Source organism: Gossypium hirsutum, chromosome A12 (assembly GCF_007990345.1).
Source record: "Gossypium hirsutum isolate 1008001.06 chromosome A12, Gossypium_hirsutum_v2.1, whole genome shotgun sequence".
Lineage (NCBI taxonomy): Eukaryota > Viridiplantae > Streptophyta > Magnoliopsida > Malvales > Malvaceae > Gossypium > Gossypium hirsutum.
This window is the reverse complement of record NC_053435.1, coordinates 21,202,783-21,216,819: the sequence shown is the minus strand read 5'-3', so window position 1 is coordinate 21,216,819 and position 14,037 is coordinate 21,202,783. Positions and strand designations below refer to the sequence as shown.

General features: G+C 33.2%; 1 protein-coding gene across 5 annotated transcripts; it reads left to right on the top strand.

Moving 5' to 3' along the window:
* Nucleotides 1-9,072: 9,072 nt before the first annotated feature.
* On the top strand, nt 9,073-13,276 carry LOC107933349 (uncharacterized). 5 transcript variants are annotated; one of them, XM_016865545.2, is made up of 12 exons: nt 9,100-9,146; nt 9,452-9,514; nt 9,651-9,822; nt 10,213-10,314; nt 10,420-10,536; nt 10,683-11,210; nt 11,293-11,627; nt 11,711-11,810; nt 11,945-12,004; nt 12,226-12,309; nt 12,443-12,559; nt 12,681-13,276. In XM_016865545.2, exons 3-12 carry the CDS (start codon nt 9,751-9,753, stop codon nt 12,981-12,983), a joined length of 1,818 nt encoding a protein of 605 aa, XP_016721034.1. In that variant the 5' UTR covers nt 9,100-9,146; nt 9,452-9,514; nt 9,651-9,750; the 3' UTR covers nt 12,984-13,276. The 5 variants fall into 5 exon arrangements, with proteins under 5 accessions (XP_016721027.1, XP_040938491.1, XP_016721034.1 ...); XM_016865534.2 differs by having other exon boundaries at nt 10,210-10,314; XM_016865538.2 differs by lacking the exon at nt 9,452-9,514 and having other exon boundaries at nt 9,073-9,146; nt 10,210-10,314.
* Nucleotides 13,277-14,037: the final 761 nt, after the last annotated feature.

Genomic DNA, 14,037 nt, shown 5'->3' with positions numbered 1-14,037 from the left:
AGGACATATAATGGATATTTGTAAATCTAGCCATTGGAATGGCTAAAGTGGTATATTTTGGTATGTATTTAAAAGGCCATAATATGTTTAATGAGTTCTGTAATGATTAAATAGTAGATGAAATATAAAACAAATGGAAAATGAAGTTAAGTTGGAATCATTGATATAACTTGTAAATTAAATTTAATTGGAATTGAGGTAAGTTTGGGAACACATGAATATAAGTGATAATATATCACATATAATTCTTGAAATTGGCCTGGATAATTTGTAATGAATGGGTTGTTATATATGTACAAGTGTGGTTGTAGGTTCATGGCAAATTTGGGTGAGAAATAAAGCTAGAAAATGGCTTTATTTGTCCACGGGTAGACACACAACGTGTGTCTTGACCGTGTGTGACACATGGTTTGGCAAATGGGCATGTGGTTTGGTCGTGTGTCCCCTGCATCTTAAATTTGAGAAACAAAATGCTCAGAATTTGGCACACGGGCAGAGACACGGGCGTGTGTCTTAATCGTGTGTGATACACGAGCTAGAACACGGGCGTGTGTCTTGGCCGTGTGAAACTTACACCTAATTTGTAAAAATTAAAAATAACCACACGACCTAGCATACGGGCATTTGGCAGGCTATGTGGTACAAGTCAGAGAGTTACACGGGCAAGGACATAGGCTAGGACACGGCTGTGTACCTCACATCGAATGCCTACATGACCTGAGACATGCGCATGTCACTTGACCATGTGAGACACAGGGCCTAATTACACGGGTGTGTGACCCCTATAAATAGGAAAAAAATTGAAATTTCGTAAAAAAATTCCTTGAGATCCCGATTTAGTCCCGACATGATTCTAATGTTTAAATTGGGGCTCGAGGGTCCATTCAAGGGACAATATGATTAGTTCCACATATGAATTGTAAATGTCATGGATTATATGAAATTATTTTGTAACTCCTGTAATGCTCCGTAACCCTATTATGGCGATGGATACGGGTTAGGGGTGTTACAGGACAAGTTACATAGGTTTGCATAGAAGTCACCAATGGTTTCATTGTCTAACATCCTTAGGGTTTTGAACTTAGTGCTTAGCATTTGCATATTTGATTACTCCACCTTGTTGGTTCCTTCATGGTAAGTTTCAGTGATTAGCCAAGATTTACATGTAGTAATGCATTTAGAAATCTTTTTAAACTCCGGACCATCAACACTACAAAAGATTGCTTAAAAGGGCTTTCAGCTCGCATTTGCATACCACTCTTCTTCGATGGCCCAAGTAGTCTTAGCTTTTGGAGTTTTGAAACCTAAAACATTAGTAATTTGATGCTTATAGCCATTGAGAATTGATATTTAATCCTTCTCATCTATAGCATTATGAAAGCTTTCATTCTCGTTTTCCAAGAAGCATAGTTTGCTTTATCCAACATAGGGGTCGTAAAAATGAAAAACCTTCCATCTTATACAAGTATCCACACCAGTAAACACCATTAGCTATTTTAAGTTGGAAGCTCTAATACTGATTGTTGGGACCTATAATTTAAACTTGAAAAGAAAGAAATTAGTGATAATCGAAGTGCTAGCTTTAGTGGCCACTAAAGGTGGCACTATAAAAATAATATTGAAAACAAAAACACAAGTAGTTTATGCATTTCAGTTTCCTACATTTAGGGAGTCTAACTAATGAGTAAATCCACTATCTTTAATCCTAATACAACAAGTGATTTAGGTCCTATCACACCCTATTATAGCAACCTCATTTTTGTACCTAAAGATCTAGACCACCCAACTTTAAGTTTTCCTTGAAAACTTAGGTTGTAAACCAAGAAATAAACTTTTTTACACTCTTAATTACAAGTTTCTTAGTGATCAAATAAGTGTTAATTCACTCGTTTACAAAAACCTATACAAGTCTTTCCAAATTTATAAGAGTTCGAGACTTAGTAAAATGCTTGATCAATACAATCAATTCTCTTATAAAATTGTAGCTAAAATAACATATACAATATAATAATAAAATCTAAAATAATGTAGAGATATTAGAGATAAGTCTTCAAGAAGTCTCAATCCAATCTCTTTATGTAAGTGGATTCAATTGCTTGATCCAATCCAATCCAATCTTCAAGATATGTTGCTTTAAAAGAATTAGTCTTCAAAGATAGGCAATCAAATGTCTAATAAATCGTCTAATTCATTGCCCAGCTGTTTTTATTAAAAACATGATCAACTCCAAATAAGACAATCATAGTGGTAACTGTAGTGTCCACTATCGCTGGCACTGCGTGAGCCATTGCTCACATACATGCCTCAATAATAAAATATATATCAAGGTTAAAAAAGTCATCCATATTTAGAGCACGAACCTAATTTCACTGAGCAAACTTCAATTCACCATGATCTGCCCAAATTTCATCAAATCAATTACCCTTTATATAAGAACATGAAGGATTGAGATAAATCTTCATAAAATTAGCCTATATAATCTTGGATTGAATATATCAATATATAAAGCAAGTAGATCACATAAGAATCCTTGAAAAGCAATATTGCTTGATTCAATCTCTTCTCCAAAAATAAAAACAAGATTGTCTACACAAAATCCTCAAAAAGATTCAAGCAAATAATCAATATATTTTGGTTAAACATGCCAATAAATAAGGTAAGCTATAAAACATGTGCAGTGCCAAATCCAGTGGCCACTAATCCTAAAACTTATCTCAACATATGGTTTATCATAGCTAAGGTTACTGACCCCTATAATACCCATCATAGCTTCAGTTTGTTGTCAAAGTTCCCTTAATCAAACTTGACTACTCAACGAAATCATGTTGATCACACGATTACCACCTATATCCTTTATTGTACATGATAGAGTTATATTTTCAACAAGGAAAATAAAAATAAAAGCAAATACAGTAAAATAAAATAACTATACAATAAAATTAAAGCACTTTCTAACTCGCTTATCTTTCAACTAATATTGCTTTCCTAAAAACAATTAACTTAATAATTCTTTTACATCGTTACAATCCCCAACAATAGTGCCAACAATTTGACCATGCTATGGTGTACGAACACCAAGTAGATAAATTTACACAAAAGATATAAGAATGGAGATGTGGCTTTAACTATAAGTATCATAGGTCAATTGTAATATTTATATGTTACAACAGAAGACAAAATTTTTCGAGGATCAAATACAGTGGATTGTCAAAATTGGTAAATGGTGTTATCAAATTAATTATTCCAAAGCAATTATCAATCGAATCAATTCTCAAATTAGTAGTGCAACCAAAGAGAGAATTAAGGTAAAACTAATTCTAAAATTAACATCTAATAAAAATCAAAGAACATTCTATTTCCTGTTTAAATAATGTGAACTAAATAACCTAAGATCATTCAATTTACTAATTGTTAATTAATCTAAAACACTATTTCAATCGAGTTGTTTACTACTTCTAATTAAGATTACCCTTTCGGTCTCCTCCGAATTAATTGTTACCACCTAGGCTCTCCTCTCAGTCTCACTGCTCGGCACATTTATACCAAATCATTATGCGACAAATTCTCCTCTCGGTCTTATTTGTCTAAAAGCTTTACTAGAGTTGTCAATTCTAGTATTTTAAGAAGTTTGGCAAAATTTAATAAACACACAATCAAATATCGATAAAAACTTAATCAAATAAAAATTAATCCATGCAAGATAATCATAACAACACATGTTTCATTCCAATTCTCATAAAAACTTTCTATCAAAAACTTGATGAACAAAATATAAAAATGAGAAAGGAAAGAAATGCTCATTGATAAATCAGGTTAAGTGCATGTAACATCTTGCCCAACTAAGCCCTAGTATGGGGATGTTATTTTAGAAGTAAGAATTTCAGAATAGGTTTTGAGTAAGTAAGGTGTTGGATTTAACTAAGAAGTTGAAGTCTATGGGTACGCCCTTGGGCGAAGTCTTAGTTAGGTGAACAAGTCAGAGGAAAGTAGTAGCATGTTTCTATTCGCCCAAATGATACTTTGGTAGATAGATTGGGAGAACTGTTAAGATGGGATACTGAGTGAAAATGTCTTAGAAAGTGAGACATCTATAGGATTGGAACTTAGTACATTGTTGATGAGTTTTGAGTAATTGGGATATCGCCGAAAGACGTTTTATGCCAAGTTTGGCTAATTAAGGTGCTAGTTATATTCTAATAAGATGGTTAGGAACGAACGATAGACTTGACCCTAAAATATTTATGTAATACATATAATTGTGGATTGTTGTATATGTTTCCTTACAACTATAAACCAACTATATGACAAATAGAATAACATTTTGACGAGTGTTAAGTTTCCATAAGGACAAAGGTTGTATAGTCAGACAATCAGGATTGTGAAAATGGAGTTTTTCCTCTTCCTTCTTCAAGAAATATTTCTTTGTCTAGATCTAAAGAAACCTAGATCAATTCATTTGTTCATGGAAGCTAAGTTTTAGGTATGGATCCCCACCGATGAGTGCTTCATGCCAAGTAACTATTGTTGATCGTTCGATGAAAGTTTGAATATGGAGTTTTGAGTTGAAAAAAAGGGGTGAAAATCAGGTGAGCCCTTAGACTAACTCTTGCATGTGCATTATGCATTTTAGAAACTTCTATGCTAAGTGACCAAATCATGAAATTGAAACTCGTAAAGTATGAAGTTGATGGTCTAAGTATAGGGCATGAATTTGAATGATTATGGTGTGTATATGATTCTGAAAGCATGATTATGTCTGTCATAAGCAAGTCATTAAATGATGGATCTATGCATGGTGAGTTCGTATCTATCTCCAGAGTTGTCTAAAGGGGTCTGTCAAGACTTTAAATACGAATCTCTGAAAGGAAAAATTCATGGCCATGACATTTTTAATGAAATAACCATATCGAGTAAGACCATAGCTGGGATATGGCGTTATATGAGAAGAACTAAAGGAAGGTTGTTATCTAATGGGGTTTTTGTGTAACCCAAACGATGAGGGGAAAACTTCACGTAATGCGAGTTTAGGCAAATCCATACTGTAAATATGGCAGAGGAAGAAACACCTTTGTGGCAATCTCTGTAAAGGAAGCCTTTGTGACAATATCTAAAAGGGAAGTCTTTGTGACAATCTCTATAAAGGATGCCTTTGTGGCGATCTCTGTTAAAGGAAGCCTTTATGACTATCTCTGAAAAGGAACATTTTCGTGGAGTAGTCTAAAAGAATGACCTTTGTGGCAACCATCTAAAGGGAATACCTCTATGGCGGACCCTGAGCAAAGGAAAGGAATTTTAGGTGATCTTTGAAAGAACGTCGTATACGGTATCCTGAAGGAATAATATGTATGGAAAACTTTGAAAGTAAGGCCCTATATGGAATGTTAAGGTGAATCCTGCATAGTAATAAGGTACGGACAGTGAAGCTGGAATATGCCAGATTACGCAATGAATCAAGAGTATTTTGTTTGTATGGTCCTCTGAAATAGGAATGATTAAAGAACTAGGTAAGGGCAAAGGAGTACGTGAATGAGATAATGGATATGTTAGAGATAATTGATTATCTCAGGGCAAGGTATAGCTTTTGTGGCTTAAGGAATGGTTATGTTGAGATATTTTGGGGTGGTTAGCATAAACTTAAGACATGAACAACGAAGTTGGAGTGGGCTAGAATGAGTGGCAGATTCAAGGTATTAGTCAAATGGACTTGAAGATCAAGTCGATTAACAATATTTAATCTGTAAGGAACTTAGAATGGGAATGACTAAGGGACCCTAAAAAGGGGTAAGTAAAGAATGAAAGTAATGTATCAATGGACGAAGGGTAAAGCGTGACTTAAAGGTAAGGTATGATGTCTACAAAATGAATGATAGAATTCTAGAATTTGTACTCGTCAAAGACAAGTCACCGAACAAAGAACAATGAGAGGATAAATAAAGTTATCAGATGCATTGCATAAGTGCAAAATAGGTAAATGAGGTTTAAAATCACTAAGTTCTTATGAACTTACCTCAGTGTTGTATATTACAGGTAAGCAAATTGGGTCTACGCCAGGAGGGAATATGCCAAGGTTACACCAGAGACGACTAAAACGGATATTATGCATATAAGACGTATTGGCAGCACATTTGTAGACAATATTATTGCTAAGAACTAATATGCTTATAACATATAAAATAATATAGTTAAGTTATGTTAGTCACTTGTAAGTCTTCTCTATTTGAAAGTCTTGTATAATGGTTGTAATTATTTATAGTACGCCTAGTTGTAGATTATTTGGAATAGTAATCTTAAACAAGATGTAAAAGCCCAACTTTTGTATGTATAGTTTTATGTAAGTTTGTAGTAGAGGTGTAACAGTTGAGATCCAAATCCAGCGAATCGGATTGGGTTAAGGGCGTTACAGTGTAAGAATATTGAGTATTCTTAGATCATAAAGTTTTGACATTGAAATAGAAAAATTACACACAAAAAAATAAAATAAAGATCTAATCTACTAAGAAACCTAGAAAGAAAACTATACACTAATCTATCCCTAAAATTATCATCTATCACTTACACTCCTCTCCTAAAAATGAGATTAAAAGTTGGTTTATATAGAAAATAATTGAAAGAATAAAATGTGCTTAATGTTATTATAATTCCTAGGCTTAAATTAAAGAATGATTGCTAAATGCCCGTGAAAACTTAAGCCAGTGCCTTTGGAATCATCATGACATCGCAACGTCTGTTGGTTCTTGTCACACTGTGAGGTTGCGACATTGTAGTGTTCAGTGTTTCCACATCGCGACAAAACTGTCTATTTGGGTTCTCTATGCATCTGTCTTCAATGTTGCGACTTCCACGACTTGTTTTCGCGACCTAGGTTACAATTCCACCTTAAAGGGAAATTTTCAATTCTCAATTCATCCTACATAACCACATAACTTTCTCTAGTTACAAAAAATCATTGAAACCCATAAAATGACCTAAAAAATATGTAAAAATGACTCAACACACACGTGTACTACCTAGACACTTAAAACACTAAATGAAAGTAAAACATCTCCATTTTACTTGAAAACATGCTAAAATGTATGGAAAGGAGTAGCAAACATGTGTACTAAATATGACAAATGAGTTACCTTGGTAGTTCCAGTTCATGAGGCTCTATTAGTAGGAGAGGGATACTTGATGCTGCAATTAGGGGTGTTCTAAGTTCTAGAGGGAGTGACTCTTAATGGGCAATTACATGTTTTTTTTCTCTTTTCCCCATAAACAATTTCATTGTTAATACAAGGATTATTGATGGAGGTATTTGTGTGGAATGGAGGCAATTTACCTTATAATGTTAAGAGTTGTTTAGTCTTTATTAGAAAGGTATAAAGTGACGAACATTGGTCTTCTTAGTATTTCTTTAAGGTTAAATGAGTCCATTTCTAGTGAGTTCCTTTGACAAAATATTGCGCAAAGAAAAGTTTATTTAGGAATGTCTCTTGAGAGGGATTTTAGGTAGGTTTAATGATACACATGTTATCCCTATTTAAAAATAAATCTAAAACAATATTTTAAAAATATCAATTTAAATTCATTATTATCTCTATTCATTTCTTCAAAAATCAATTCATTTGAATAAGAGAGTAGCTTTAATTATTTTTGTTACATCCTTATCTCAATTTGAACCCAATTGGACCCTCCATTGGACCATTTAGGGTTCATTGAGTGGCATAATTAGGTAGGAACCCCTAATTACCTATAAATACCCCAAGGAACAACATAGTAGGGGGACTCCTTTCCACCCATAAAATCCTAGCACATTAAGTTTTGAGTCTTCTTTACCTGAGTCCTTCTACCTTTTCGACTTTCAGCCTTAGAGTAGGTGAACCAACCTTCTTTGACGCCACCCCTTTCCTCATTTTCTAGTTCCATTGATATCACATATCAACAATTTGTCATTAACTTCTTTAGACCATTTCTAAGTAATGTCTAAATCTTGGTTTTCTAATATAAATAACAAATTGCTAATGATAAGGTTATGTACACGACATATATACACAATAAATTGATGACAAACTTAAGAAAACAACCAAACAACAAATAAATTATTAAAAGGTTTATTTATCAACGTCAAAATAACCCAAAGCAAAGGACCTACTAAGTGAAACAGGTTCCCCTCATAATTAATTAGCACGTTGAGTTGCTTAGTTAAAAAAGGAAATTTGCTTTAAGCCTTTGTTTAAGGCATTTTAAGTAAGATAAGGTGAATCATGTACCCAAAATAAAAAGTAAAATAAATGAATAAAGCAAATTTAAAACGTTATTTTTTATTTGCAAGGGTTAGATATAATGTTAATGGATATTACGCTTTCAATAAAAGAATATATATTTAAATATTAGATATGACATTATTAAAAAGAATAATTATAAATCTCGAATATAGACGTATAAACAGGATATAAGAATACTAAAAAATATAATAATATTTTTATTGATTAAGTTTTAAGTTAGTTGGTGTCCCTTGTTATTCTAACATGTGTTTGTTTTATTTAAATATATTTTCCTTGTTATTCTAACATGTGTTTGTTTTATTTAAATACATTTTCCTCTTAAGGTTGAAGAGAGATTATAAATATTTGATACAATGTTATTTGAGTTAGGTTGAATCGGTCGGTTGGACTAAGGGCAAGTCGAGATATTAGTTCAGAAGAGGATATTGAATCGATTGACCCAAAAATCGGTAGGTTGAATCGATCGGTTGGACTAAGGGCAAGTCGAGATATTAGTTCAAAAGAGGATATTGAATCGATTGACCAAAAAATCGGTACATGTTGATTCAATCGGGCAAAAAGCTGATTGAATCGAGCAATTGAAATTGATTTTGAATCTTTTTATTTTTATAATTTTTTAATAATTTATTTATTCAAACTTGACGGATTGAGTGAATTGACGAACCAACATCCTATTCGATTCTAAAAACTTTAATCTTATAATTAACTTTAATTTTATTTATATATTACTTTAATTGCGTCATTAGATGCTGATTAACATTTCTCATATGAAATAATGTGGAGTACTATATAATGATAGAGAAGGTGACGAAAAATAAAAACCTTCTCTCAAGATCTCAAGAAGCTGATCAAACTGAACATGTAGAAGAAGAAGAAAGTGCAGTAAGCCAGTGAACGACACTTGACTTCACTCCAACAGAATTTTTGTTCTTATAAATGAAAAATAATTTCATTAAGAATTATTAATAAATCATTTATATATACGCGGTTTGTTTTGGGTATGGTCTGTCCAACTGTTACGCTATTCCTGGATTGAATAGCGATTTTAAGCTCCACTCTAGTCGTTTTCTTTGCTTCTTCACTCTTTTCAACACTTTTAAATTAACATTTTGTAGTATAAAATGATCTTTTTTTACTATATAAATAAACAAAAAGCTTGCGATGTAAAACCCCATGTATACATGCAGGCATTTGTGTCTTGTTCGCTTTACTTTCAAGTTTCCCGCTCTGTAACTTGGAATAAACAAAGGGTATTCAAAGAAATTTTTTTTTTTGCTTCTTTATCTTTCCACATCTTTGATTTTGTTTGAGAGTAATTTCAATGGCTATTGCTTTGTTTTCTTATCTCTTCCTTTTTTTTTTGTCTGTTTGCATTGTTTCTTTCAGGTCATGGAAATATTAGTAGTAGCAGAAGTGTAGATATTGTTGCATTGTTGGTTTGTTTTGTTTTGGGATTTTGATTCTTTAAATCCAAGAAAAAAAAAAGATGAATACAAGAGTCCGTACCACTCTTCAGTCCATGAAAGCTCCTTTAAATCATGACAGACACCACAATAAAGTAACTTCTCTCTTCTCTTTTCCCTCTTTTTTTGCTTTTTCTTTTTTATTTTGACCTTTTATTGGTTTTTACAAGATTTGAAGATTTGGGTTTTTGTTAATGGTTAGTTTGAGTGTCCAAAGACTGATTATTTGGGGATTAAAAGTTCAAACTTTGAAGAAAATTTGGGTTTTTGAAAATTTTGGAATTTTGCTATATTATTGCTAGTGTCATAAAAAGAGAAAGTAGGGAAGCACTTTTGATCCTAAAATCTGAGGTCTGTCCTCACACTCGTCTCAAGGAAGGAACAGTGTCTTCTTTAAGTTTCTTGCTTTCAATTATTTCTTTGTATAAATATTTTTTATATACTTGAGTTTATCCTTTTTTTTTTCTTTGTATTACTCAAAGAAGGAGATGGAGAAGTGTCAGGGAAGTAGAACACTTGGTACCAGCAAAGCTGTAACAAATAGGAGAAGATCAATCAGGGAAAAGAAAATAGCCTTATTACAAGATGTAACCAAAATTTATACACACTTTTGGTCTATTCAATTGATTTTCTCTTGGTTTCTATTTGCAGTTTTTCAACAAATTTTGTGGTGGTATTGGTATAATTTGCAGGTTGATAAGCTAAAAAGGAAGCTTAGACATGAAGAGAATGTGCATAGAGCTTTGGAGAGAGCTTTTACTAGGCCTTTAGGGGCACTTCCTCGGCTTCCTCCTTACTTACCTCCATATGTAAGTCTAACTTAACTGCATACTACATTTGAGGAAGAAATTCTTGGAAAATTTTTTCTAATACTTGAAAAATGGAAACTTTTACATGTTTTATGTAAAATTTGTTTTTTGAGAGTGAATTGGTTTATCTTTTCTGGGGATTGTAGACATTAGAGCTACTTGCTGAAGTAGCTGTTTTGGAAGAGGAAGTTGTTAGGCTTGAAGAGCAAGTAGTGAGTTTTAGGCAAGGTCTTTATCAAGAGGCTGTCTATGCATCTTCCAAGAGGAATGTAGAGAATTTGAATGAATCCACTGTTGAGCAGTCTACGGTTCGAAGTTCAAAACACCAGCGATTGAAGTCTTTGTCTGTAAACGAGATGAGTTTGGTACCAACCATTGCCAGGTCTCAGCCATCTCTTTCCAGAAGTGTTTCAAGCAGAAAGATGTTGCCTCCAGATACTATTTACGATCGAGCTGGACAGTGCTTTATCAGGCCAACAAATGGTAAACAAGCTTCCACAAAATTCAGTTCTGCTTCCGGAGACATAAGAGGAAAAGAAAACCAATCATTTGCAAATGCTGTAAAGGATAAACAATCTCCAGACAAGAAAGTATCCAACATTGTGACCCCAGTAAAGAGACTTCCAATCAAGCTTGACTCAGCAGACAAATATCTGGATCCTCTGAAGGTGCAGGTGTGTACTAATTTCTGGTTAAAAGAACAGTAGTTTTCCACTTCATTATGGTTTTATAAATTGAGGTTTTTTTACCGTCCAGCTAGATGGTAGATTAGTAAAGCAAGAAAATGCACAAGCAAGCCCTTCTAGTTCTACAGATGATAAGAAATCAGCAGTTGATAGTACACCAAACAAAATATCTGAAGACATTGTAAGGTGCTTGTTTAGAATTTTCGCAAGGTTGAGCACCTTGAAAGATAAAGCTGCGGAATCCGGGACTTTACCTGGAGAAAGTGAGGTCCGAGACCCTTATGGTATCTGTTCAGATTTGAAAACTAGAGATATTGGACCCTATCAACATCTTTGTGCAATTGAAGTGAATACAATTAACCTAAACCGGAGTACGAATGCTTTGTTTCTGATCCATAAACTAAAGTAAGTTATTGGGTTGGTTTCCCTTCCATAATATGTTAATTGTGACATTTCTATTCAGCCTGTTTCCATGATGATGATTTCAGGTTTCTTCTTGGGAAGCTCGCGTCTGTCAATTTAGAGGGTCTCAGCCATCAGCAGAAGCTTGCATTCTGGATTAACACTTATAATTCCTGTATGATGAATGTAAGAAATTCGTTTTTTTGTTGAACATTTTAATACATTCCAGAATGAAGAGAAGTTTGCTGAACTTAATATGCAAAAAGCAAACTTAATATGCGAAAAGCAAGAGCATAACACTTACATAATGGTTCTGTTAGGCAATTTTGGAGCATGGGGTTCCTGAGTTGCCTGAAACAGTTGTAGCACTAATGCAAAAGGTATGTGTCATCCATATTTGCTGTTACTAGATTTGTCAGGGATGCTATTATCGATGCCATTTTTGTTCTATGCCCATAATAAGCTGCTAAAAACACTTACTGTGCATTATATAGCCCTCACCATATTAGACAATGGTTGCTACAGCTATATTTGAAGTATTGTTGACATCTGCTTTTGGACAATTTGACTTAAAATTTGTCAATTTTTATGGCTGCTTCAGGCTACAATAGTTGTGGGAGGCCACTTACTAAATGCAATAACAATCGAGCATTTCATATTAAGGCTGCCTTTCCATTTGAAATTTGTAAGTAAAAAAAAAAACTGTTCATCTTTCTTTTATATATACTTCTGTAGGGGAGAGGATAGAATTCATTGTGCTTTTAAATTTTGATATTGCTAACTGGATTATTACCCCTTTTTCTCTCTTTCTATTAAAGACCTGTCCTAAAGCTGCAAAAAATAATGAGGTGAAAGCACGCAATATATTTGGTCTCGAGTGGTCCGAACCTTTGGTTACATTTGCTCTTGCATGTGGAAGCTGGTCATCTCCTGCTGTAAGTTCGCTTCAAAATCAATCTCCTTCCGTAGATAGTCAGAAACATTCATAGTTAACAATGCTCAAACATTAATCACGTTCTTTCTTCAAGTGCTGAAATGTGGGATTTGGTAATGAAGGTGAGAGTATACACGGCGGCTCATGTCGAAGAAGAGTTGGAAACAGCTAAGAGAGACTACCTGCAGGCAGCGGTGGGGATTTCAAGAACAAACAAGTTAACAATACCAAAGCTATTGGATTGGTATCTGCTTGACTTTGCAAAGGATTTGGAATCATTGCTGGATTGGGTTTGCCTTCAGCTACCAAATGATGTGAGAAATGAAGCAGTGAAATGCTTAGAGAGAAAAGTGAAAGAGACTCTTTCACAGCTTGTGCAAGTAATGCCTTACGATTTCAGTTTCAGACTGCTTTTACAGCGTTGAGAACTATATTTCGCAATCGATGCTTTTATCAGGAAACAGCGTTGAGAACTATATTTCGCAATCGATGCTTTTATCAGGAAAGAGTTCAGGGTTTTGGGGTTGGTGAGATATTTATACTGAACTACTAATATTAAAACTAGACACAGTTAGGAGTACATATGTAATGTAGCATCTGTAAAGTAAAAAGAAAAATGAAGGAAGATGAATAACTGGTTTTATTACTTGGCAAACATTGACTTTGGGCTGTGGTGATTGGTTCATTGAAATTAATTTTTCAGATTATTTATGTTGCATTTTTTGTGCCTTTGGTTCTTTTACTCTATCAATTGATTTTCAGAGGATGTTGGCTGTGAGGAAAAAAAAGTTTGTCACGGTTTGGCTATATAAACAGTAGTCATATATATTTTTTAATTTGGTACTTAAATTTTCTTTTTCTATTTTCTTACTTAAAATGCTAGTGTGTGGATTAAAATAAACTTGTGAGAAATTAACGGAAGGTTTTAAGACTTGTAATTATGTTTTTTTTAAATTATATTTTGGTATGTAAAAGAATTAGAAGCAAATTAATTTCAAGAATACAACAAAGTTTAATGATTTTTTTGTGTTTTGCATTAACGAAAATAGTCCATTGAGTATTGAGTGAGCATAACAAGATTCTCAAATTATATAAAGAATTGCAACATTTCTTCATGTAATAATTTTTTAATATTAGAAGATGGAGGAGAATAATGAAACTTGTTTTGAATTTTTGATGTGTCATACAAATGAAATTTTACTTCTATTTATAAAAGTTTTCATAAATCGTTATTGTTAGAATTAAGTGACCCGAATCCTTATTTAAATAAAATACTGTGGTAAAATAAAATAAAAGTAAAATCCCTAAAAAACTACACTTCTTTTATTTTATTTTAGAATAAGGTTTTTTAAACCTTATTAAACTCCATCTATTTGATATTGATTAGAATAAAGTGTTTCAATCTTACTACACTCCTATTAGAATATGGTTTTACAAGCCTATAAATAGACAGAGTCTATTCTTCTAGTAATTATTTGA

What these genes read in the sequence shown, in the direction of transcription:
- LOC107933349 (XM_016865538.2), top strand. Translation starts at nt 9,751, where the DNA reads ATGAATACAAGAGTCCGTACCACTCTTCAGTCCATGAAAGCTCCTTTA. An exon ending in ATAATTCCTGTATGATGAAT is followed by an intron (nt 11,811 to 11,944) that starts GTAAGAAATTCG and finishes TGGTTCTGTTAG; the next exon opens with GCAATTTTGGAGCATGGGGT. An exon ending in GAAGCTGGTCATCTCCTGCT is followed by an intron (nt 12,560 to 12,680) that starts GTAAGTTCGCTT and finishes TTGGTAATGAAG; the next exon opens with GTGAGAGTATACACGGCGGC.